This window comes from Gopherus evgoodei, chromosome 7 (genome assembly GCF_007399415.2).
Source record: "Gopherus evgoodei ecotype Sinaloan lineage chromosome 7, rGopEvg1_v1.p, whole genome shotgun sequence".
In the NCBI taxonomy this organism is placed as follows: domain Eukaryota; kingdom Metazoa; phylum Chordata; order Testudines; family Testudinidae; genus Gopherus; species Gopherus evgoodei.
Window position 1 is genome coordinate 124,318,078 of NC_044328.1, and position 26,386 is coordinate 124,344,463.

Consider the following 26,386-nt stretch of genomic DNA (forward strand, 5'->3'; position numbering starts at 1 on the left):
GAAAGGAGCAGAAGTGGGAAGATTAGAGGCAATACCCTTTACCCAGACCAACTATTGCCTCCTGCACTTTGATAGCAGAACACAAACTTCATGCTGAAGCAGAGCATCTGGTTCATTGGGCTGTCTTTGGAGGTTAGTGAAACAAGTTTGGGTTCAGATATCTCTAAGCAGTAGCAGTCAGCAACAGATGACTCTGCCATAGGCACGGTAGTGATCTTCTGTCCATACCTGTCAGAACGCTGGTTCCCACATACCTTCTTATAGTCCAGCTTCACAGATCACCTTGGTACAGAAATAGCCAGAGAGAGATGAATTGTGAGGGGAGATAGCTAGAGGGCTGGTGGCAAACATCTGGCACACTGTAATGTAACATATTACAGGTGTCTGAGCAGGAAGCAAAGAAGGGCTTATTTGTTTCAACCCCAGAATCCCGATCAGTAGCAATGCTGTGGGTGCTGCAGGAACCAAATTGAGCATTTCTTGCTGTTCCGGCTTCAGTCATGGGTAAGACTGCATGGATTGCTGGGGAAGAGTTGGTGTAGCTCAAAAGCTTGTCTCTCTCACCCAACAGAAGTTGGTCTGATAAAATATATCTTCTCACTCACTACATCTGTCTGAATTCAGATAGGCTTTCAGCTTCAGGGAGAGCAGAGGTCGTCTGGGAAAGGACAACTGCCATTTTTTTTTTCTGCTCAAGTTTCAGCTTGGGTCAGTTAATGGCATTCTGGAGATGCTTGCAGAACTTTGGCCCATGCAAAGCATTAGGCCCATGTCCTTCTTAGTGGTAAAAATCTAGTAGGGAGATGTTGGTGTGGGATTGTCAATGCCTTTCTGTGGAAGAGCAGGATGCAGGCTTTTCTTAAGGAATTGGTTCAAGAAGTCATTTGTCGTAATCTCTCAAACAATAAAGTACATTGAAAAACCTATGTCAAAAGAACATTATTAAGGTTGTAAAGTCAGAAATGCCAGAATTAAGGATGCCTGCGCAACCTTAATTTGTCCCTCTGTGTGTGTGCCTCATGAAACAGTCTTTAATTACATGATTACATTGTATTTTTTCTATAGGACCCCAGCCTCATTTAGTGCCAGCCTCCAACAAACCTCTACTTCACATGCGTGAACTGTGATTTTCAGAGGTCATCAACTTAGCCAAATTTTGGCGGGTTTTCTCTAGGGCAGTAAAAGGCACAATGGTGAAACCAGGGCAAGAACCCTACCACATTTCAGCTCTGTAGCATGGACATGTTATAGCTTCAGTCAAAACATTTTAAATTTTTCCCTAAACTCATTCTGTGAAAGGGCTGAGTTGTTTCTGCTGGAACTAAAATAAATCAATAAATCAGCCAGAGGAACACACCCAGCCTGGAAGACTTCAGCTAGAACAGTTAAAGTTTGGAAAAGTTATAAGCAACTGAAAGCAGGGTCTTATAATGGAAAGAGTTAGGCAACCTGGTTACCAGCTCCACTTATTGTAACTAATGAAGGAAACTATGAACTAGTTGCAGTTTGAGCAATTCAAAAAGGGAAAGACTTGGACCAGCTGTGAAAAAGATGGACATTGCCAAAAATATTGTCGTGCACCCAGCAGGGATTTGCTCACAGTTTCTCCCCCTGGCTGCCATGTACTCTTGGGACAGCAGATAGCCAAGCTGTCTCTTCTTCCACTCTTGCTGATCCCCTGGCTGGAGCCAAGTTTGCATGGAGCAGTCAGGAGGGGAAGGTAGATGTGGCCAGCTGCCTCAATGCCCAAGAAAGGGAGGACACGCAGGGGCAGAGCTGGTATGAGTTGATTGGTGAATAGCATGGGGAAAAGATAAGAGACAGGGCCAGAAGAAGGGAGGCTAATGAAGATGAAGAATAGAGGAGGCTGCTCTAGGAGCTCGTCTTAACCACCCATGGATCAGCTGAACCACCTCCTGTCAAGTTCTCGCCACTAGCTCCTCTCCCCATAGCAACCCCCCAGGCTCCCTCCCACTTCTCAGTTCCCACTCAACCCCCTAGACTCTTGTTGCACTGGGAAGTAACATTAACATGAATGCTATAATCCAGAGGTTCTCAAACTGTGGGTCGGGACCTCAAGGTGGGTCATGACCCCATTTTAGCGGGGTCGCTGGGGCTGGTGTTAGACTTGCTGGGGCCCAGGGCCAAAGCTGAAGCCCAAGCCTTGCAGCCTAGGGCTGAAGGCAAAGCCTGAGGGCTTCGGCTTTGAAACCCTCCCCCGCCCACAGGGTGGTGGTGCTCAGCCATTGGTCCCTGCTTCTGGGGACATGTAGTAGTTTTTGTTGTCCAAAGCGGGTCGTGATGCAATGATGTTTGAGAATTGCTGCAAATCACACTGTCGGGGGGAGGGGGGGGGAAGGGAGAGCTACTTGGGGGGAAATGCTGGCTTGTTTGCACCCGCAAGGAATGTCACCCACGGAGCCACACTTGGCAGCCGTGCCCCTCTCCTCCACCCTCAATTGGGGGCTTCACACTTGCATTTCTCGGACATCTTTCCTCTTCCCCTTTCCATGCAACACACAAGCAGCATCTCTCTCTAGCTCCCTCCCCCCATCTTCTTGCAACAGTAATTTGTTCCCCAGCGTCTCTGTCCAGGCACCAGCAACGTGGACAGGATGTTTTCCCTTCCTCCACCTCACCCCTGAACAAGTACCGGGCAGCCTTTTCTCCCCATCCCCATCCTCCTTTCCCCGTGCTTCTTCCTCATTTTGTGCTCCCCCATCCTAGCTCAACCCCATCCTCCACCCCCCATTGCTGTTTCTTGCCTCTGCTCCTCTACTTCGAACCCAGCTCCTTCCACATCCCAACTCACCCCCTCTCCTCCTTGTACCCCATCTTGGCTCCCTCCCCACCATCTCAGCTCCCCACCTTCCCCATCCTTCAGGGCAGCTCCTTGCCCCGTGCTCCTCCTCTTCCCCTGCACCCCAGTTCCTTCCCCTTTGCTCCCCTATTCCCTCTGCTCCCCAAATCTAGCTCCCTAATCCTCTCCCACCCTCCACCCTGCAACTGTGTTCCCCTGCACCCCACTCCCCAACCCATCTCCCTCCCCCCGCTGCCCTAACCCAGCTCCCTCCCCTCCACCCCGCTACACTGCTCCCCTGCACCCCATTCTCCAACCCAGCTCCTCCTTCCCTTCCCCCCTTTGCACCCCAACCAGTTCCCCCGCCCGCGCTCCCGCACCAGCCTAGCGGGCAAGCGCGCGCTCAGCGAGCCGGGTCGCTCCCGGGCCGGGGGGGAGGGGGGAAGCGTGCGCAGGGCGCCTGCGCGGGCGGCTCCCCGGGCTCCCGGCTGGAACGGGACGGGCTGAAATGTAACCAAACAAGCGGCGTCTTTGTAGCGGCTTAAAGGGGCCGCGGCCGCTTCCTGCCGAGCGGGCTCCGCGCAGCCCGGGGACGGGAGCAGCCCGGTCGGGCGGAGCGGACCCGACCCGGAGCCAGGCGGGAGGAGCCGGGGCGAAGTTGGGCGGAGGATGGCTTGAGCGGCCGGGGAAGTTGTGCGCCAAGCCAGGCTCGCCTCGCCGGGCCACCTGTTTTGCATCCGCTGGGTTGTCTGGGCTGGGGGGGACCGGCGGCGCCATGTCCAAAGTGATCCAGAAGAAGAACCACTGGAGCAGCCGGGTGCACCAGTGCTCGGCCCGGCGGGCGGCCGGCGGCCAGCCGGGGCTGCCCCTGCTCGGGGGCGCGGAGCACGGGCAGTTCCCCTACCTGGGGGCGGCGGAGGAGGGCGGCCCGCCGGTGCTGGCCGGGGGCGAAGAAGGGGGACTCAGCCCCGGGGAGCTGCTGCTGGAGGTGCAGGGGGTCCGCGTGTCCGGCTTGCCCCGCTACGACGTGCTGGAAGTGATCCGGAGCTGCACGGAGCCCATCTCGGTCAAAGCCGTGAGACAAGGTAAGGGGGCGGCCAGAGGGAGCCGGGGGGCACTCGGGGGCTCCGCTGTCATTGCTCTGGCTGTGCCGCTGGACTGCCCCGGCCTCTCCTCCTCCCTGCCCCGGGCGGGCTGGGCGCCGGCTTGCTAGCGGGTGTCAAGTTTTTCCAAGCGGGACCTAACTTCTGGGCCGGCGAAGCTTCCCACCTGCCGGCTGAGCGGCCTCTCTCCCGGCCGGCTCCTGGCGCGCAGTGCCCGGGCTGCGGACCGGACCGGACCGGAGGCGAGGCTGGCTGCGAGGGCGGACCGGGACACGGCTTCACGCAGCCGGGGAAGCGTTGGTTCTCTCCGACTTTGCGAGCGCTCCTAAAGGGCAGAGCCTCACCCCCCGGATTAACGCGGTCCTGCCATGGAGGCCAGGTGGGGCCAGTGGCAAACGCTGGGACTCTAGCTCTGCCGGTCTCGCTGAGTGGCAAAACATTGACTTCGGCGGGGAGGAAATGTTTGCACCAGAGTTGTGCCCCCCCCTTCCTGCATCAGAACATGCAACAAAGGTGAACAGCCCCCCCCCTTCTCCTTCTTGGGGCAGTGTTTGATCACAGAGATCAAATGGAAAACGCCAGGCAGGGGCAGCTTATTGGTGTGGTTAAAGGCAATACAAATGGTTCATTTTCTATCTGTCATCAAGGGTCACGACATGACCTCTGAAACACCTTTCTCCCTTCGATGGAAAGACTGTAACTGGACATCATTTAGGTTCCCCTGTGCAATCAGAGCCCTGTTTTCACAGGGAAATAAATCTTTAAGGTTTACTACCTTCAAGTCTGGCCTGCCTTAAGCGCAATGAGCAATTCCCTTAGGACCTTCTTTTAAGTGCCCCGAACCCCCTAGCTACAGGCAGTTGTGGAGGCTCAGCAGTTGTGGAGTGAAATGCTTGGATCTGTTCGCTAATTCTGTTAGTGAACAAAACAAATATTTCATTTCACTGGACCTGGAGGAATTTCCTGGAAGATTTACTCCTGCAGCAGGGGTGCATCCCATAGACGTGTAGCATTTGGTTGCACTGCTGGATTATGACTAGAGTCTTGTTAAAAAGTATAAGCATGTGATTGCCAGTTGCCTTCCTTAGCTTGTCAAAGGGTTGGCAGGGAGTGTGCATGGGGAAGGGAAAAGCTGTAACTTGGAATGGTTATTTTAGCCTTGCTTTCACTCTTAGCAGTAGGTCATTTCTGCATCACTTTGAGCCCTGCGGAAGGGAGGTGAAGGGGTTGTATGAGAGCGCTCTCAAATGAGGCTATGGAAGACAGAAGCAAGAGTCTTCCCATGTGAAAAGCCCACTTCACCTTTAACAGGTTAGCACAGCAGGCCGAGATAATAGGTTTGTAGTTTCCAGTGTGGGACCTGAATTTAGTGCCAGGAAACTGTTTCTGTTGCAGCAGCTGTTAAGGTTATTTGAATACCCAGGATTTTGAAATAAACAGGATTATATTGGAACACCTGTAGGTTTGCAGGGTGGCCTAGCACACCAGGGTCATCTATCAATGGAGACAGGAAGGGAAGTTCTGGTAGGATAATTCAGTAGATTCTTTAGGGGAAAGTTTTATTACTGCACAAACATGTACACATCCCCAAGCAGAGGGATTTGCTGTGTTTGGCAAATGCAGCGATGTTTTGTGTAGTTGATGTGTAGGCAACAACCTATTTACTTGACCCAAAAAGAAAATTAATCTTGTCTTTGTTTGGTTGATGCCCTTTTTGTAAATAAGCAGAGCTCTCCTCTAAACTTCTGTCTGCTCACCCTACTAAAAGCTAGTTTGGAATTCCATGCACTTGTTCTATGGACATTATTCAAACTTCCATTGTCAAAGGAAATTATAGGAAGAATAGTATTCTGTTCCATGTGCTGCGTTATGTAATGTGTAGTCTTGAGTTGTCACCGTAATAAACCTCTGCTTCCTTTTGAAAATGGAATGTCTGTTCTAAACATCCCCACATGTTACATAAAGAAGTATCAGAGTAAGATAATTTATAAAACCTAAAATCAATAGAAATGTTCCCCTCTCCCCCTCCTTCTTCTTCTTCTTTTTTTTTTTTTTAATTGTAGTGGGAGCAATTGTCGTCTTTCTCCTGCTGTATTTGCAGCACAAAGACTGCAGCCCTGAAAACCTGGAAGTGAAATTTACTATGAACAAAGTAAAATTGATTTTCATTTTCCTGGCTGAGTGAAATGCATAGAGTAAATAAACATAAAGAAATGGGGTTTTAAGGATTGTTTACATAAGAACTATTTGTTTTGACAATCACAATAATAATTCAAGATTTTCACAGTTGTGTAGAATTATGGGTTTTAAGCATTTATTTTTTACCAAAATTTATTTATTTTATTTATTTAAACTTTTGCAGTTGCAGGAAAATATGGGGGAGTGTCACGCAGTGGGGAAGAGAGGAATCAGACAGTAGTTAATGACTGTTGACACGAAGATGCAAAAAGTTAAAGCTTTATAATAATTAAAACACAAATTATCGATATCACATGTCAAAATATACAAAGTAAATATCCCTACATCAAACTCCAGTAAGTTCTCAAGCAGCATTTTTCTTTCCTTGCCTTTCTGTACACTTCTGTTATTGATGGAAATAAAATTTCATTGGTTTGGTATATACTGTATATGGTGAAATGGATGATTACCAACCTTTACGGATAGACTTGGAAGAATTAGATTTTTATTTAAAATGCATGATTTCTATGTCGGTTTCCAGTAGCAGTTTCTCTTTTAATGTAATTTTTAAGTGATCATATTCAGCAAGAGTTGCATGTTACTAAAACATGCTACAAAGTACAGTGTTAAGTGAATGAGTGTAAACATATTTTAACTGTCTGATTCTATTTCCCCTCCTTCTCCTCAGTCCCTGGTGCCTGCCTAACTGATGCTGAAGTTTTGTGACAAACTTAACCTGGAAACTTACATACTTTATTGGCTTGTCTGCTTTGTATGACATTTACAAGGCTGGAAAAACAGGAAGTTTACTATAAATAAGTCAGTCATCTCTGCAGGCTTGAGCAGAGAAAATAACTGATGTGATCTTGCAGTTAAAACAAACACACAAACAAAAAACAACTGTGAAATGAAGGTTTTGTAGGTTAAACACACTCTCTCTCTTCTTCTTAAAGCCAAGCTTTATAGGGTAACAATTCAAAATGCAAACTCCTTTCTTTAACTCTCTTCCTTTTCTGTACTGAGTATTCAGTTTGAATGGGCACTTGGATACTATGGTGATTTGGGGGTCATATAAGAATACAGCTAATTGGAGTAATTTTTTATGAGGTAATAGAAGTAACTGTTCATATGGGATTTATGTGTGTTTTTAATTTCCCTTGTCCTTTTAATATGGAATAAGTGAACAACTTTATCCCATAGGTGCTTTTTTGTATTACTTTTTAAAAGCATAATTTTATAATCTCTTGCTTTGGGAGAAAAAGGGCTCCTGGAACTTGACTGAGTACCTTTCAGTGCTGTCAGAGTTAGGCCAGTAAAGGTAACAGTGAAGAATCAAAACAATAGAAAATATTTTCTGAAGTCTGAAGTGTAGCGTTGTTTTTAAAATTGACCACGTTCCCTTCCTGTTTCAGTTTCAAACAAACTGATGATCAACTCTACTTTGAATTAATAAATATAGTCGTATGGACCACTTAGTTTGATCTAAGTAAAGAGTGCAAAACTGATGCTACTTCTCCTGAAGAAGAGCTCTGTGTAAGCTTGAAAGCTTGTCTGTCACCAACAGAAGTTGATCTGATAAAAGATATTAGCTCACCCACCTTGTCTCTCCTTCTCCCATTCATTTTAATATCACATATTTGGTAATATAAGACTTGCATTAGCATAATATCTTGATTTCCACTGTCCATGCTTAATATTGTAGCTTCCTGCAATAGACTTGCAATTTTATCCATTGGATAAATAGACAATACTTGACAGAATGGTGTTATGGTTTTTAATTTCTCTCTCTTGTTGCTGTTTACATATCCTGATTGAGAGAGCCTGGCACAACAAAAAACAGGGGTTTAGCATTTGTTCTTGACAATGGACAAGTTAACAACTTCTCCATAACCGATTAGTTGTGTGCCTTTCATTTAAAATAGGATGTTTTTTCTTCTTTTCTCTGGAAATACAGAAATTGGGGGATATTTCAAGATGTCAGATTTTTTTTTTAAACTCTTTGATTAGATGGCATATGTCAAGTTGTTCAAGTCCTCCTTGTCACTGTAAACGAAAAGGTTGTTGAAGAAAACTAAGTTCTCTGTGCACTTTTTACAAGAAATTGGTTTTAATTTTTTTCTTAACGACTACCGGCTGAAGTTATGGTACATGAGGATCAGTTTACATGAGTAATGTTTTTGGGTTACTCGGAAGTCAGTAGGGAGGGAGAGGGGAATTTTTTTTTTTAAAGCCAAGTGTAAGGTAAACAAGGGCAGACATTCATTCCCAAATAGTAGTGACTATGGTTTATCATCTACTGTCATGTATGTTTGTTTCTTTTAAAACTTTACCTTGACCCTGAGAGAAATTCTAAAACATGGTGAGTTGACAGTAAATTTCTATGGAGCGCTGGCATTAATTACAACTAACAAGCCATGAAGTGTTGGAATCTGTTTATGTGAATAGAATAGCCCATTTAAAGATTGTTTGCATGAGCGTATGTTCTGACATCATTTCCCTAAAAGGGGCCTGTGAAGGATGTGGTATCTTCCAATTATTTTTTGTGTAAAACATCAACAAATATAAAAAAATTGATGCCTCTATGAATTTGTGTGTAGAGTGGTTTTACATACTCTGGGAAAGCAGGGTGTCAGGTTGGTTAATAGGTAACATTAAACATTTGATAGGTAGGTTACAGAACCCATGGCTGGCACTGATGCATAATTCTGTAAAATGTAAAAATATTTGCATCCCATGTTTATTTTGGACTCTCGTCTGCCTGTTTTTAGGTAAATGAAAATGAGTTTATAAAACTGTTGCCGCTAGTAAGAATTTACTTCCTTGTTATATCACATGATCTCTCTTTGATTCTGATAAAGGTTTGGGGTTTTTTCTTTTTGTCTTGTTGTTTCAGCACTTAACAAAATGTCAAACAAAAACATGTTCACAATTCCCTGGACATTTCCAGTTTGACCCACATCCTTAAAGTTTAAGTACTGGAATCTGAAGTACGGAGAACAACATAAATTTGTACTGATCAAAAATTTCATACTGGCATTTTTGAGTTCGGCATCTATTTTGGACTTCGAGATTACATTCACCATTTATACTGCAATAGCACTCACAATGCGCTAGCTGCTATCCAAGCATAAAATCAGTGAAGATGCAGTCCCTGTCCATGAGTTGATCAGAAATTCTGCGCATCTAAAATATTATTGCTCTTAGCACACACGTGAAATGTAGACTGTTTTGTGTATTAAAGTATCACTGTAGTGAAGATCAGGTTTTTTTATCACGATCAAGCTTACACGCTGTAAGCATTTGTTAGGATTTAGAATGTGAAAATGGACCTGCTTGTGGCAAAATGATTAGCTATGCATCCAGGCACATACTTTTATGTTGTCGTCCTATAAAGAGTGGGTTAGCATCCCAGAGTTATTCAGTCACAGTCTTAATTTAACAGCCCTGCCATTATTAACATTTTAAAGAGTTAATATGAGCCTTTAATGTCATAAAATTGTATTATGTTTTTCACAGTAAGTTGAATCTTTCAGCCCATTATGTGATGAGACTCTAGGCTCTCTCTTTATGGGCCGTTGTATTGCAGTACATTTAAACCACAATTACAGCTTAATTGCAAGCAATGTTTCAAAATTATTGCGATTATAAGATATTAAGTTCTAGTGGGTTTTTTAGGCTGAATTTTTACTTTAGCCACTCAGACCGGAAGCACTTTTGCCATAGTTGGCTAAATGTGCAACATGAAATGCACCTGCTGTATAACTCTTCAATAACTTTAAGGACTACATTCAGCAAGTTTGATGGCCAAAACGTGAGTGTCTTATTGCTAAAGAAATAAAATATAGGGATATGTGTGATTGGGTTGCTAATCTTGTCACACTTGAAGTTGCAACCGGTCTTCCATTCTCAGACCTGTTTTGATCACATCCATACACACTTCTCCACCCAGTTCCTCAAAAAATGGTCCTTGGGTCACATGTATCAAATCTGGAGCACTTCTGCTGAAGGATAACTTTGGCCAAATTTAAGGTGTGTTTGCCAAGCCATTCCAAGATGTGGCACTCATAACAAACTTTGAAAAACACTTCCTTCTTTTTTGAGTGGAAGACTATATATCTCCAAAATCTTGGTTTACAAAGTCCAAACTTATTTTATGATAGAGGCTGTGAATAGATCTCGTGCGTGGGATTAGCTTGGGAAAGCATAGGTTGGTGGTTACTTGCAGTCTTGGTACCATTTGGGGCCTGCTTCAATTTCCAGCAGGTTTCACAAACTGTTTGTTAGCCTTCAGCCCAGCAAACTTGTTAGGTTGTTTGCTGGCCAAGGACAACGGGGGGAGGGGGGATAGCTCAGTGGTTTGAGCATTGGCCTGCTACACCCAGGGTTGTAAGTTCAATCCTTGAGGGGGCCATTTAGGGAACTGGAGTAAATCTGTCTGGGAATTTGGTCCTGCATTGAGCAGGGGATTGGACTAGATGACCTCCTGAGGTCCCTTCCAACCTTGATATTCTATGAACATGCTCTGTCAGAAGCCCTATGGAATTTACTAGAGAAGTGCAGAGGCCTGAAAGCCTGTGCTGGAGAGGGGAGGGCTCCTTGGGCAGTGTAGATGCTGGGCTGAGCAGAACACTGGAATCAGGACCTCCTTCCAACTCTGTAACACTGAGGCTAGACCTGCACTGCAGTTAGACACTTGCAGCTGGCTTGAGCTAAAGGGCTGCTTAATCACAGTGTATATGCTTGGGCTGGAGCTACCCAAGCTCAAACATCTACACTGCCATTAAACAGCCCCTTAGCCTGAGCTGTGGTGAAACTGAGTCAGCAGGCCAGGCCAGTTGGGAGTGTCTAATTGCAAGTGTGGACATAGCCTGTGTAGCCTTAATAATGCTGCAGTGCCCTTAGGGTTGCTTTCTTTCCCCAGGGATCACATAGTGTTTTACAGGAATTAAGCTCACGAACTCCTTGAGAGTTCGGCTTGTAGTAACTCCATTCCACAGGTGGGAAAATTTAAGGATTAGAGTTTATCTGGTGTCCGATGCTACACGGTGAATCAGTGCCAGAGAAAGGGTTACAGCCTTGTTTTTCACAGCCCTATACTAGACTCCCATTCAAGTCCCTTTAAACTCTCTGTGACTGCTTTTCCAGCTGTGAAACAGGGTTAATATTTACCTGTGTCACAGGAAGACAGTGCCATCTTGTGTAAATATTATGGTTAGGTACAATCATCTGCCCCTGCATCTTGGCCAAGCTGCCTTCCACAGAGACAGGAGCAGTTAGAGAATGCAATTTTAAGCAGGGACCAAAGAACACTACTGCTGTCCTCCTTTCTGTAGTTCTCACTTCTCGCCCTTGTGTAGATTGGCTGTATGCTGCAGTCCTTCCCACCCCTTTCCTCCTCTCTCCAACGCTCGTTGTCCCTTTGTTTGTCTCTTCATCTAGCTAATCGCCTTTTAATGTGACCCCGGTGAAACAATTTAAATTATGTGACACTTGCCATCATTGCACTGATTATTCTGCTTGTATGTTCCCGCTGCCCTGTCTGCTTGTCTCTTTAGAATGATTGTCAGCTCTTTGGGGCAGGGATTGTTTCATGCTGTTTGCTCAGTGCCTATAGCATGGTGGGGCTGGATTCTTGTCCCCTGTGCATTACTGTAAGAGACCTAATGATAGAGGGACTAGTTGCGTGAAGTAATGTCTCTTATTGGACCCAAATTCTGTTGGGGAAAGGGAAATTTTTGAGCTTACGCTGCTCTTCTTTAGGGCTGGGAAAGGTACTCTGGTGTCACAGCTAAATGCAATGTGGGACAGATTGTTTAGCATAAGTAGTTAGCACAGTGTTGTAGGAGATCATTCAAAGTGAAGTGGCCAGTTGACACTGCTGCAGGCCTAATAATAAGCCATAAATCCAGTATATTCATTAAGACTGATCTAATAACAGAAGACCCCAGCTCGGACAGAATGGATGTGGTTTGACAGTTGCGATGCATGTCGTGATAGGGGCTCAGACACGGCCATGGGCAGAGCTTACTCCATTTTTTCCTGGCTAGAAGGTGCGAACCCTAAGAATGGCCAGGTTAGACCTTCCAAGCCAGAATGTCACCTGGAGCTGCTGCAGAGCTAAGGTGTCTCATAGGTCAGAAGGGACCAATATGATCATCTAGTCTGACCTCCTGCACAAGGCAGGCCACAGAACCCTACCCGTCCTCTTTTATAACAACCCCTAACCCAGGACCGAGTTATTGAAATCCTCAAAATTGGTTTGAAGACCTCAAGCTGCAGAGAATCCACCAGCAAGCGACCCGTGCTCCGCGCTGCAGGGGAAGGCGAAAAACCTCCAGGGCCCCTGCCAATCCGCCCTGGAGGAAAATTCCTTCCTGACCCCAAATATGGCGATCAGCTAAACCCTGAGCATGTGGGCAAGACTCACCAGCCAGCACCCAAGAAGGAATTCTCTGCAGTAACTCAGTTCCCATCCCATCCAACATCTCCCCGCAGACCATTGAGCAGACTTATCTGGTGATAATCCAAGATCAATTGCCCAAATTAAACTATCCTATCATAACATCCCCTCCATATACTTATCTGGCTTTAAGACAAAGCTTGATAAGTCTTTTGCCCCCACTACTTCCCTCGGAAGGCTGTTCCAGAACTTCACTCCTCTAATGGTTAGAAACCTTCGTCTAATTTCAAGTCTAAACCTCCTAATATCCAGTTTGTACCCATTCGTCCTCGTGCCTACATTAGTACTAAACTTAAATAATTCCTCTCCCTCCCTAACGTTAACCCCCCTGATATATTTATATAGAGCAAGCATATCCCCCCGCAGCCTTCTTTTGGCCAGGCTAAACAAGCCAAGCTCTTTGAGTCTCCTTTCATAAGGCAGGTTTTCCATTCCTCGGATCATCCTAGTACTCCGTCTCTGAACCTGTTCCAGTTTGAATTCATCCTTCTTGAACATGGGACACCAGAACTGCACACAATATTCCAGATGGGGTCTCACCAGCGCCTTATATAACGGTACTAACACCTCCTTATGGTTGCTGGAAATACCTCGCCTGATGCATCCTAAAAAAGCAAATGCGATTTTAGAACAGCCATATCACATTGGCGGCTCATAGTCATCCTGCTATCAACCAATACCCCAAGGTCCTTCTCCTCCTCCGTCGCTTCCAACTGATGCGCCCCCAACGTATATCCAAAATTCTTATTATTAATCCCTAAGTGCATGACCTTGCACTTTTCACTATTGTATTTCATCCTATTACTAATACTCCAGTTTACAAGGTGGTCCAGATCTTTCTGAATAGTATCCCTGTCCTTCTCCGTGTTAGCAATACCCCCCAGCTTTGTGTCATCCGCAAACTTTATTAGCACATTCCCACTCTTTGTGCCAAGGTCAGTAATAAAAAGGTTAAATAAGATCGGTCCCAAAACCGATCCTTGAGGGACTCCACTAGTAACCTCCTTCCAGCCTGACAGTTCACCCTTCAATACGACCCGCTGGAGTCTCCCCTTTAACCAGTTCCTTATCCACCTTACAACTTTGATATTCATCTCCATCTTTTCCAATTTAACTAACAGTTCCCCATGTGGAACCGTGTCAAATGCCTTACTGAAATCGAGGTAAATTAGATCTACTGCATTTCCTTTATCTCAGTAATCCGTCACCTTCTCAAAGAAGGAGATCAGATTGGTTTGGCACGATCTACCTTTAGTAAATCCATGTTGCAATTTGTCCCAATTACCATTGACCTCTATGTCCTTAACTACTTTCTCCCTTAAAATTTTTTCCAAGACTTTACATACTACAGATGTCAAGCTAACAGGCCTGTAATTACCCGGATCACTTTTATTCCCTTTCTTAAAAATAGGAACTACGTTAGCAATTCTCCAGTCGTACGGCACAACCCCCGAGTTTATCGATTGCTTAAAAATTCTCGCTAACGGGCTCGCAATTTCACGCGCCAGTTCCTTTAATATCCTCGGATGGAGATTGTCCGGGCCCTCCGATTTTGTCCCATTAAGCTGTTCAAGTTTGGCCTCTACCTCAGTTGCGGTAATATCCACCTCCATATCCACATTCCTGTTTATCATCCCTCCATCATCGCTAAACTCCTCACTAGTCTTATTAAAAACTGAGGCAAAGTACTTATTTAGATATTGGGCCATGCCTAGGTTATTCTTAACCTCCATTCCATCCTCAGTGTATAGCGGCCCCACTTCTTCTTTCTTTGTTTTCTTCTTATTTATGTGGCTGTAGAACCTTTTACTATTGGTTTTGATTCCCTTTGCAAGGTCCAGTTCAATGCGGCTTTTAGCCTTCCTCACTCTATCCCTACATGTTCTGACCTCACCAAGGTAGCTTCCCTTGCTAATCCCGCCTTTCTTCCACTCCCTGTAAGATTTCTGCTTTCTCCTAATCCCCTCTCTGAGTTGCTTGCTCATCCAGCTTGGCCTACAACTCCTGCCCATGGTTTTTTTCCCCTTTCTTGGGATGCAGGCTTCCGACAATTTCCGCAGCTGCGACTTAAAGTAATTCCAGGCCTCCTCTGCATTTAAATCCACAAGTTCCTCCGTCCAATCCACTTCCCTAACTAATTTCCATGGTTAACATGTCAACTACTAGCTGCAATGTGGTAATTTATCTTCCCAATCTTGACATGTTGGCCTTATACAGAAGGTGGTGGGGATTGAAAGGTGGAGTTCAGCTTGCTTAGGGTATGTGACCTGTGCACCATCATGCTGCATTTCACTGTTTTTTCCTGACACGACACAATTTTAACATTGAATTTCCTGTCTTTTCGTTTTTTTATTTTCTAAAACTTACAAGTTCTGGATACATGTCTGCAGCCTTAATTCAGTTAAAAATATTGAACGCAGATGTAAAGGAAATAAAATTGTCGCTCAGAGGGTCTCATTCAGGCTAAAAGTGCACCTGGCCTAAATAAAGCCAACGTTTGCATCGGTGCGATAGAATAGTGCTGAACAGAAGAGCTGTATTCTAACTTGCATGAAATCTGCATTCAGCCACTTGTCTTCTGAGACTCAGCCATGTATCAGAGTGGGTGAGGGGGTGGAATGAACATGCCCCACAGCCTAGTCTAAGGCCTTGGCTACACTCACACTTTACAGCACTGCAACTGGGGTGTGAAAAAACACCCCCCTGAGCGTTGCAAGATACAGCGCTGTAAAGCGTCAGTGTAATCAGGGCAGCTCCCAGCGCTGCACGCTACATCCGTAAGGGATGTGGTTTACATGCAGCGCTGGGAGAGCTCTCTCCCAGCGCTGCCTCTCTGACTACACTCACACTTCAAAGCGCTGCCGTGGCAGCGCTTTGAAATTCCAAATGTAGCCATACCCTCAGTCTGTAAATCAGTGAAGAAGTCAAGATTTTAAAATAGTTCTTTTCAAATAAGTTAATTCTCTTCTTTCTTCCAGATGGAGGGTGTGTTTGCTTATATCTTAAGGAATGAGTTAAGAGGTGGTTTTATGCTTCCTCTGGTTTGCTGGAAGCTCCTACATTTGAGACGCATATGTTAAAGGAAATGCTCAGTTCTCATAGTCACAGCTAAATGGTTCGGGTCTCTTGATTGAAAACGTGGGGAAATCTGGCTTGTGTGAGCGAGTGCCATGAATTTGCAGAAGCAAAATGAAGAAATGGAGGAAAAGTTTGCTTTACCTAGAGTGCTGTAGCTTGAATGACCAATGCTTAGAAAGTGTATACTCCAATACATGTGTGGAGAAGTGGGTTCCTTTTAGCCTTGCACATGCTGTCTCTGGGTAGGGATATACTGCGATTTGCTCCGAGTTCATGCCTATTGTTTCTTTAATTATGTCTTCTGTCACCACCCAGAAGCTGAGTGTTGAGAGACCACCTGCACCATGGATACTGGACTAGATTGACACCAGTGTGTCATGTAAAGATGTTGCATGTGCCCTTTGGCCTGCCACTGGTAGCATCAGTTGTACAACAATAGCTTTTAGGGCATCACTGAATGTGTGAGACCAGAAAAATAATTTTAAGCAATCATCATCCCTTTTTCTTTCCCCCTCAAACATTCCCCTACCTTGATGGCTTGGCTTTCACTTTGTTTCAGGCCTGATCTACAACTAAAACTTATTTATCTACCTACGTCAATCAGGGCTGTGAAAAATGTCATGTCCTGTGCCATGTAGTTAAGTTGACCTACCCTCCACTGTAGGGGTGGCTGTTCTTCCATCGACTTAACTACCTCCTCTTGGAGAAATGTATTAATTACACCCAGGATGTGAGGAGTTTCTGCGGCTGTTGAAGCATAGAAATACTGCTCGGCTCTTCAGTCTTGGTGACTAGTTCTTGGTATGTGGAGGAAATCCTCTGCCACCTCTTTCAGCTGTTGCGTGCTGGGTTGGACTGTCCCTTCCCAGGAACAGAGAACCTGGACTAGCTGTTAATTTTTTCTTTTGGGGAAGGTCATTAGGTGCTTCTCTAGGCTTAGTGACTTTCTTGCTATTCAAACAACATCTTTGCAGCGCTTGGTGTCTGGAGTATTGTGGTTCCCCTGCAGTGATCTAGTGGAGGCAAGCAGTGCTGTTTCTAAATACCAACACACAGAGTTTGTCTGCACCTCATTAACCCATGGCCACAAGTGAAGGAAGACGATCCAAGCTGTGCCGTGGCACCTACTTGATTGGCAGCCTATGACAAGGAGGGGAAGATACGTGACCTGAAAATGGTGGAAGGTTGGGGGGGATGGGCATGAATTCTCCACTTCCAAATGACTGTGGTAGCTGTCTGCCACTGAGCTGGTATGGTTTTCCCTTTATGGACAGGCTAGGTGGTAACATCCTTCACAGACTTCTGGGAATTGCATGGCTCAGGGCAGCTGGGATATCTTCAGCAAGATCCAGCGTTCAGTCTGTAAAGGTCAGAGACACCATCTATCCTCTATGCACTGACACTTCAAATGGCTTCCTGAATTTTTTGGCCACTGGAAGCTGGAATATCAGCAACATTCTCTGTGCTAGTTCCTGACTCTACCTTTGTCAGCTTTTACTCTGAAACGACTTCTTTCTTCTGTTTTGTGTTAGCAATAATATAAATATTCTTAACCACCAGTCTTTGAAAGTTGCATTTATTAGGATGGTGTTTTGAAGAAACTAAATCAGTTTTTCCTGCAGATCCTAGTGTTTTTGGCTACGTTTTCACAGACTTGGCATTTGACTCAAAACAGTTCCTAGTTTTATATTTGAGGTGGCTTGTATCACAACTTAAAAAAAAAAAAAAATCCAGAGTTAAAGACGTTGTTAGACGTGATGATGGAGGCTAGTCCATTAAACCCAGGAGTGCAGCTCACTGTAGGATCTGAAGATCATGCTAAATGTACAGTCTTCATACACTTTGACACACACATTTAGGCCCACCCTTTTATTTAAAACCTGGATTTAGTCAGAACAAACAGCAGAACAGAGGCACATAGAGTTGCAATGTATAGGAAGAAATTATCAGTTTTCCATGGTTTGCTAACACTTGACAAACTTGCAGTGTTTTGGATTATTGTTTTACAATTTTGGAATCTTCATCTTAGCATTTTACTATCACTTTTTTGAAATTTCTTTATTTCCTTCATGCAAGTGACTTAAAAATCATCTCTCTGGATATTTAACTTAGACATTTATGAAAAGAAAACATTTATTAAAATAAATCCCTTTCTTCCCCTTCCAACCCCACCCCATCTCCCAAACAAATATTGACATGTACTTTAAATAACATTGCTTTTCAACTTCTGCTTCTGTGTTAGTAGAGTTGCTTGCATTAAATGGTCACTGGTGCAAATTTACAAGTATGTAAAATAACTAACATCTAAACTTTTGTGTGTAAGTATACCCCCAACTAAGTGAGAGAGCTGAGTGCTCAGATTTCAGAATGCTCTCCCCAGTGAGACCCTTCTTGAGATGATTGTGAGTAGCAGGGCTTGAGGAGAGAAGAGTGAGCGGACACAAGAGAATATGTGTAACTTTCCTTGGGGGAAATTTTGTCCTTGATGGGGTCGGGGAACTTGGGATGGTTTTGGAGGGTGGTGAAGGACATTGTAGCAGTTCATAACTGGAGAGGAACAATTAACTGAGAGCTCGGTGCTAGGAAAGGGATGGCTAGCTGCCCGAAGGATGTATGACTGAGTGGCAGATAGTGGAGTAAGTTTCCTAGAAACATTGGAGTGGAGGTGAGGGATCATCTTCCAGACACCTGAAATCCCTGACGCACTTACTAACCTTCGTGCTGCTAATGTTGGGACCAGGAACTGTGTCTGATATGGATATGGAATCAGAGGAGGCAGCCACAGTGCAAGGACAAGATGCTTTGTGAAGGTGGAAAGAGGTTGCTGGAGAGTCTCATTTCTGGTTCTATGGGAAACAAGGACACAATTCTAATTAATAATGACTAAGACAGTCCCTCTGAACCCTAACGATCCAGGTGAACTGGGCTCATTGCTCAAAGCAGGCATGCTAAATGAGTGCGTGTGTGTATTTCTATAGATCAGCTATAAATCTGATTATTTTGCTATGAATATCCTGCTTTATTCTGTGCATAAAATGAAACTAGCTGTATAAGCTGTTACAGAATGAGCTCTCCTACTTATCCACACATGCAGTTAGGATTTGGCTAGAAGAGTTATTGTGCGGTGGAGCAAGATTGGTGTGTGCGTGCTGAAATCAGTGGGCGTTCTGCCATTGACTTTAGAGGGAGCAGGATTGGGGTTGTGAAAGCTGAAGTGCTGTTTCGCAGCAGGGCACACTTTATAGTGGAAATTGACTCTTACCCAAATGTAATTGAAAAGGATGGCTTTGCAGTAGCAGAGACGCATAGGAAGATGGAGCATGGAATGTCCGCAGCTCTCCCTTCTGGAGACTGTATATGCAGCCAGCGGGATTTTCAGCACTATGCCACTGTAAAATAGCATGTCAGTAGCTGTGTTAGATAAATATATGGCTTGTCCATATTTGGAGCTGTTGTCAGCCCCAGCAGAAGCTCCGTTGGGTAATGTGTTGCTGTTGAGAATTCCTCTTTGGGTTGGGAGAATGCTACTTGTGTGACAGCTCTGTTACAAGTTTATCAGTCCGCTACATAATCCAAAATGTGTGAGTTCATCATTTTTGTTTTCCTCCACCCTTTTCCTTTCCCAAAGAACTCTTTTTTTTTTTTTTTTTTTTGAGATCTGGGGATATCGGTCAAATATAAAATCTCTAGTCGAGAAAAAGCAGCATATATATTTTCGTGTTCAGCTTGAACACTGAAGTGACTAATATGAAATACCTTGTTAATTTGCACTAATTCTTTGCAGCAGGACAGCAGTGTAATTCTTAGGGTTCGACAGATTAAAAGCTACACATTCAGCGTGGGAATGGCTAATTGTTTTACTTTTAAAATTAAGATTAGTTCTTTTATTTTTTCCATGTCAGGTTGAGTCTAACAAAGCTTGCTAGGACTACAAATTTGATTTCTGTAGAAAGACATCAAAGTTGTATAATAACAGTACATCCAAATCTACTGATTAGCGATTTTTCCTGCTTCTCCCCAACACCCTCAAGTGCTATATTATTCACTAAACTCTCTAAAAGCCTGAACTTTTTTTCCCTTCTCCTTCTGTGGGTAATGATCATATACTTCTTTTTTTAATTGTATGTAGAAAAGGTATTGTCTTCTCGCCTAATGTAGGGATTATCGGCACGGATATAAAAGATGAGCTTTCTGAACCTCCTGTGACACTGTGTAATCTTTCCATAACAGATACAGAGCTGGAATGTTAAGTCCTAGTAATGTTCTCCCTCTTTCTTTGGTTTCTGTAAGTATGTATGTGTGTGTGAGAGGCACAGAACTTCTCTGAGCAGGGTTACAAGACATGATTTTAAGAATCCCGATGCTCACGGGAGTCTTGTCTATGCTAGAGCTCCCTTGGTGATGGTAATGCAGGGCAACCACAGCCCCGCCAAAGTATGGCCCATACGTAGAATCCAGGAGTAGAAGAAAATGTTGCAGTGCCTATCCCAAGTATTCCGAAATCATGAGTTTGACCCCTCCCCCTAACCTTCTCCAGGAGATTATAAAAATAATAAACTGAGTTCTTTTTATTCAAAGGCTCAAACTTTCTCTGCAGCAATGGGTGCTAGAAACTTTTGGAAGGAAGGGTGAGAGGTCGACATGACTCCCAAGAGTTGGGGGTTTTGAGAGATGAAATATCAGGAGATCCACAATCAAATGGCAGAAGTTGGCCACCCTGAAGTTGAAGCATTGTTTAAAAAGTGTGAGGAAATCAAAAACACTTATGAACAAGCAAGAGTTTATACCAGTAGTTCTCAACCCACGGCCCAATCAGCACACAGCTGTGGCCCATGTGACATCCTCAGGGCCATACAGGTAGTATATATATTGTGTGAATGCAGCCGCGGCCCATGATGGAAAATAGGTTGAAAGCCACTGGCTTACACCCATGTTACTTCATAATGAGACTTGGGTGGTCCCCAGTCCTTTAAAGACATTTCAGTACTATACTTGCATGTGGGATTGTCTTGGCAAAACAGCTTTAATAACACTTGGCCTGTAAGTAATCTAGAGGAACACATGACTTTTAAAAGGCTGCACATGCATTAGACTTCAGTCGCTTTAAATGAAGCTAATGTTGTAAGCAGAGTTATGTGGCGTAGTGCAGCTTGGTGTTTAAAACGAGTTTCACGTTCTTTCTCACTGGTGCTATCTGGCAACTGCTAGTGAGATCTTTTTATGATTCTTGTGAGTCATTACTGGTAAGAGAGCACACCTATCAACATTATCTTTTGACAGGTAACTAACTTCACTATGCACACAAGTCTCTGGAATTTTAGAGGCCATAAAGTTAAATATAGTTTATGTAATGGCAAACTTAGATGAAAGGTGAATTGTAACAGCTGATTTGATTATTATTTATTTTATTATTTTGAGGATTGTGGTGTGGGAATGAAGAGGGGGTGAAATCATACTGAATGTTTTATGGCAGGGGAGGGGCTAAATTTGTATTACAATAGCGACGAGAGGTCCCAATCACAATCGGGACCCCCTGGTGTTAGACAATTGTAAGAGTCAGTCCTTGACCTGAGAGCTAAAATTGTAGGTTTTGCTGTTGAAGAAAAAAATTCAGAATACTTAACGTTGTTTTACTTAAATAAAACAATTTAAATGTCTGTCTGGTTTTGGTAATACAGCATGACAAGAAAATCCTACAGATATTAATGATTAACGTGTTGAACTGGAGATAGTTCACCTCCCAATGACTTCATAAATATCTGCTTCAATTACCTTTGGTAAATGAAATAACCAAACAATCATTCATTTTCTAATACAGTTGTAAAACTAATCTGAAAAGTTTTCAAAATAAATCACTGTTTAAAAATGTATAGTGTAGGTTTCATTTTTAGAAAGTACACATCTATCTCTGAGTTGTGAAGAATATGTATTAAGGTTATAACAATCACCAAAAATGCACTTTTGTTTACTTTGTGTGTGTCTCTCTGCTACTGCTTGATTGTGTACTTCTGGTTGCAAATGAGGTGTGTGGTTGACTGGTCAGTTCATAACTCTTGTGTTCATAATTCTGAGGTTCTATGATATCTAAATAGACCATGGCTGAAAGAAGGATGGTGATGTTATCCCTGTCTTTTAGATGGGGTGGGGGAGGGTAATGAGACACAGAGGTTAAGAGACTTGGCCAAGAAGCCTGTGGCAGAGCCAGGAATCCACATGTCCTGACTCCCAGTCCGGTGCCTTAACCATGGGACATGTTGTTGTCCAATGTACTTGAATATGCTTAAAATATATAAAGCAGTGACCTAAATGGACTATGCTCTTCCCCATCCTCAGGCTCCCCTACTCAGTTAGAGGTTTCCCGCTTGATCTGTCACTTTGAACATAACATTTTTCACTGCATGTTTGTACTATTTACTGGGAAAATGTTCCAATTCTGGTAGAAGAGTCTTTCAAGGATGCTGCAGTTTTTTATTTTATTATTTTGTTCTCTTGAATTTAATAGATCTTGTCGTATGCGCTGATAAATTAGTAGATATATCTACAAGGACCTAAACTCTGTCCTTGTTTACCTAGTTCTGATCGTAGCTATATTACGTTGACATCTTGGTCATGTCATAAGTTAGTAAGCAGTGAATACGTGAAGTCTGATCCTGCAAAGACATTAAGTATGAGGCTAGTCCCATTGAACTCAGCGGGATCACTCATGTTTAAATTAAGCATGTGCTAATACAGGAGTTGGCAACCTTTCAGAAGTGCTGTGCCGAGTCTTCATTTATTCACTCTGATTTAATGTTTTGTGTGCCGGTCATACATTTTAATGGTTTTAGAAGGTCTTTTTCTAGAAGTCTATAATATATAACTAAACTATTGATGTATGTAAAGTAAATAAGATTTTAAAATGTTGAAGCTTCATTTAAAATTAAATTAAAATGCAGAGCCTCCCGGATCAGTGGCCAGGACCTGGGCAGTGTGAGTGCCACTGAAAATCAGTTCGCGTGCAATCTTCGGCGTACGTGCCATAGGTTGCCTACCTCTGTGCTAATACTTTATAGAGTCTCTTTGGGTGGAAGAGGTGCTTTAAGCACGGTGCAGGAATGTATCGTTTTTATGAGAACGTTGCTGTTTGCAGAATAGTTGAGCAAAATGTCACAACCGCTAAGACTTTGTTTATATGGAAAAAGTGTCACTGGTTTGACTTAAACTAAATCAGTTTTAAAGAGATTTAACTGGTGCAAAACCCTGCATGGAGACATGTAATGTGGCTTAAGCTAAAGTGAAACGAGCCTCTCTTATATCTGCTGAACAAAAAGTGGATGTAGATCACAGCAGAGTAGCTGAGAGAAATACAGATATCCAGGGTTCGTCTGAGGACTGCGGAACAGGTGCTAGTACATCAGGAAATATGACACACCACAACCATTGTTTGCTCCATAACAATACAATAACTATGACAATAGCAACTCTTGTACATTAGTCCCTTTGTTCCTGGAGGAAGCAGTCGAAACACATAACAAAATGTTGGCTACTTGACTAGCTTGTCATGGTGAGTGATTCTATCTCTGTGCTTGGTGGTGTTCTCTCATTTGTTATAACCTCATCTGTATTGGTGGCAACCATCGTGGTGTCTTACGTCGGGCTGGGAATACAGTATTTATTTTTCCAGTGTTAACTGCAGCGCTGTTTCTGAACTGGCACAAAATCTTGTTCTTGTAAGGTGTTTGATTCAAGTTTATAAAGCAATCTTTCAGCTTTCAGAATCTTCCCTCTGCCCCATGCACCCCAGCTTCCCCCACCCCACTTTATTGAAAGTTCTTATGAAATGTACCAGCAAATGAAAACTTTCCATAGGGTTTTTGAACAGACCTATCAAACTTAATAGAAAATTCTGTTCCTGCAGTCGAATTCTGCAAGGTTTTGGAAATATCTCATAGAGTACTGCTACCTGACCACAGCTAGGCAGGCGAAGAACTGAGACTACTGTTGGTATGCAAAAACACACTCCTTTCATTAATTTTATGGTGCCTTTTTTTCCCCTTCTCTTCTTTAGCCACCTGCTATGACTTGTCATAAGCCTGCATTTTAAGTTCTCTTGTGCAGGGACTGCACAAGACCCCTGGGTCCCTGGTCCTTGATTGGGATCTCTAGGTACTGCTATTGTGGGTCCCAGGTAATAAAATAATAAAGATGGAAGTGTTATGGCATCACCACACGTTAATCTGGGGATCTCTGTTTTGGAGTTTCTAAGATACTTTTGGTTTTCCAAGTGTTTAAAACATGTATCTGAGAAATCCTTAGGTTGAAATTCTGGCCCCATTGTAGCTGATGTGAGTTTGGCCATTGATTTCACTGGAGCCAGGATTTTACCGTAACCTCTAACCTGTGTGTGCAAAATGGTGGTCTGTTCTTGGGACCCTGTTGTCGGCTTTTATTTGTTCAGTTTTGAATCTCGCCTCTCTAGATCTTGAGTAAACACCTCATTTGTCGGAGTAGCATTTCCTTTCTTCAGCTTCTCAAGGAGACAGTGAATCTAAAGCCTCTAGACCCTGACTTGCTCACTGGTCCTGCTACCTGTGATGGTTGTAACACATCATTATGGGATCACAGAACAAGCTTTTATTTAACAGGGAGAGATGAGACTGGCCTCCCCCCTGTTTTAGTTTTAATAAGAGTTCACGAAAGAAAACATTATGGCTGTCATGTTGTAGGACTGATAAATGAAATTGTTTTCAATTGTTCACTTTATTAATGTAACTTCTGTTCACCATTCACTACACTTGCCTATACTGTAACTTCTGTTCCATATTGTAATTCAAACCCCATTTTAAAACACTCACTCCATTTTGTAAAAGCTTCGTCCAACCTTCATTTTTTCAAACCCTGCTGTAATCTTATTAGTTTTAGTTTAGATGTGTGAATGAGGTATGTATGAATGATGGAATCAACCTCCAGCCCCAGCCTGTCCTGATGAGAGAGAGTTCAAATACCAACGGCTGAAGACCTAGACAACAGCCCTAAACAAAGTAAGAAGCATCCACCCTAAAAAGAAAAGGACAACAGAACAACAGAAGGAAGATCAAAGCCAGGTCCAAGGCTGAAAGTCACGCCTGCAATTGATGGGTGATCACTCTAAACCCAGAGGCAGCATGACACAGCAAGACCTACAGACTTTGAATCCAAACTAAAAGCCTATAAAAAAGAAAGGTGAGATGAGAGACTCTGGGTAACATTCTGCTGCCAACATGGAAGGACATCAGTGCCTGCCCAACAGAGATCCAGCTTGTCCTTGTACCCAGCTTTCCTGGCCAGTTAGCTGCCACAAGCTACGAACCCAAGCTACAAAATCAAGCTATGAACTTAAGCTATCTTCAGGACTGGTAACTATGCAGCAGCTGCAGAACACCTGATGAGTGTGTGTGTGTGTGTGTGAATGTGTATATGTGTGTGTGTGTGTATAAGAATTAAGATATTAGTTATTAGTCATAAATTGTTATCATAATAAATGTGGCATCTTTGCCTTGTCCCCTTTAATAAGATCCTGCTGGTTTTTACTGGTCTAATATAATTGGTACAACAATGTAGTTGATCTTACTGCGTCAAGGGAACCAGTTGCAATACACCAATCTTCTTAGAACATAATTTAGCCTGCACTGAAGCTGGGAAAGAACCACATTTTAACAGTACTCAAAAGCATGTGGCAGACTTAATGACCCCTCTTCCCCAAGGATATAGAATAGCTCATGTGAAACTCACAGCCATATTGTTCTGGTGTAGAATGCTGCTTTATGCATTTAACTGAGATTTAGGGTCTGCTTAAGTTCATTAAGCTAAACCCCAGGAGAGGTTTGAAAATGCCAAGTCTGGGAGCATATCTGTGCTCTGGCTTATCTTGAGTTTAAAAACATCTTTTAAAATACTAATTTATATACTCTACAAACAGTCTGTATTACCAAACCCAAGCATTCATAAATCATGAGACTGGTTTAAAAGCCAGGAGATTTTAAATATTGGTTCTTTTTAATTGCCTTTTGGTTTTTAAGCCTTTAGAGTACCCTTAAATGGTGTGTTTTCAAGCTTTTCTCCACTACCGAGAGGGTAAGAGAGGTTTTATTTTATTTATTTATTTAATTTTTTAAATGAAGGATGAGATACCATATAATTTACCTTCCAGAGCTTGGGGTTTGGCCTAGAACAGCGATCCGCGGTCAGTGGGAGCCGCGATCGGCTAGACCTGCGGATGGGGCAGGTAAACAAACCAGCCTGGCCCACCAGAGGCCTTTCCCTACACAAGCGGCATCCCAAGTTTGACAAACATTGAGTTAGATGGTTAAAAATTTGAGATATTCAAGCTCCACCTACAGTACTGGGGTAGTTGAGTAGCTACCACTGTTGATCTGTTTTAAATTGTCATCCATCATTTGGTTGAGCAGCAGTCCGAGATGAATGAGTCCATTTCACTCTGCTTTCAGGCCCTGTCTATGCTAGGGAATTTGAGCAAGAACATCTCGCTGGCATTAGGAATTGGCAGGAGGCCTAGCACAAAGAACTGTCCCGTGGCTGCTGGCTTAAATCTGCTCTGACAGTGCTGGACATTGCCAGAAACTTGTCTACACTAGGGCTTCCAATGTGTGATTGAACCAGTAGTAGCAGCAATGGGGAATATTTTGCTCTGTTTCACTAGTGTAAATAAGATCGTAGAATTATTGTGAATGCAGCTAGCTAGCCTGAGACAAGCACTGCACCAATTTACATTCAGACGACTTTCTTTGC

The 26,386-nt window shown here is 43.5% G+C and overlaps 1 protein-coding gene across 1 annotated transcript in view; it reads left to right on the forward strand.

Moving 5' to 3' along the window:
- The first annotated feature begins 3,356 nt into the window (after positions 1–3,356).
- MAGI1 (membrane associated guanylate kinase, WW and PDZ domain containing 1) overlaps positions 3,357–26,386 on the forward strand; it is a 503,504-nt gene continuing 480,474 nt past the window's right edge. The window contains 1 exon segment of the mRNA XM_030568462.1: positions 3,357–3,885. Coding sequence (XP_030424322.1) covers positions 3,576–3,885 — 310 coding nt within the window. The 5' untranslated portion in view covers positions 3,357–3,575.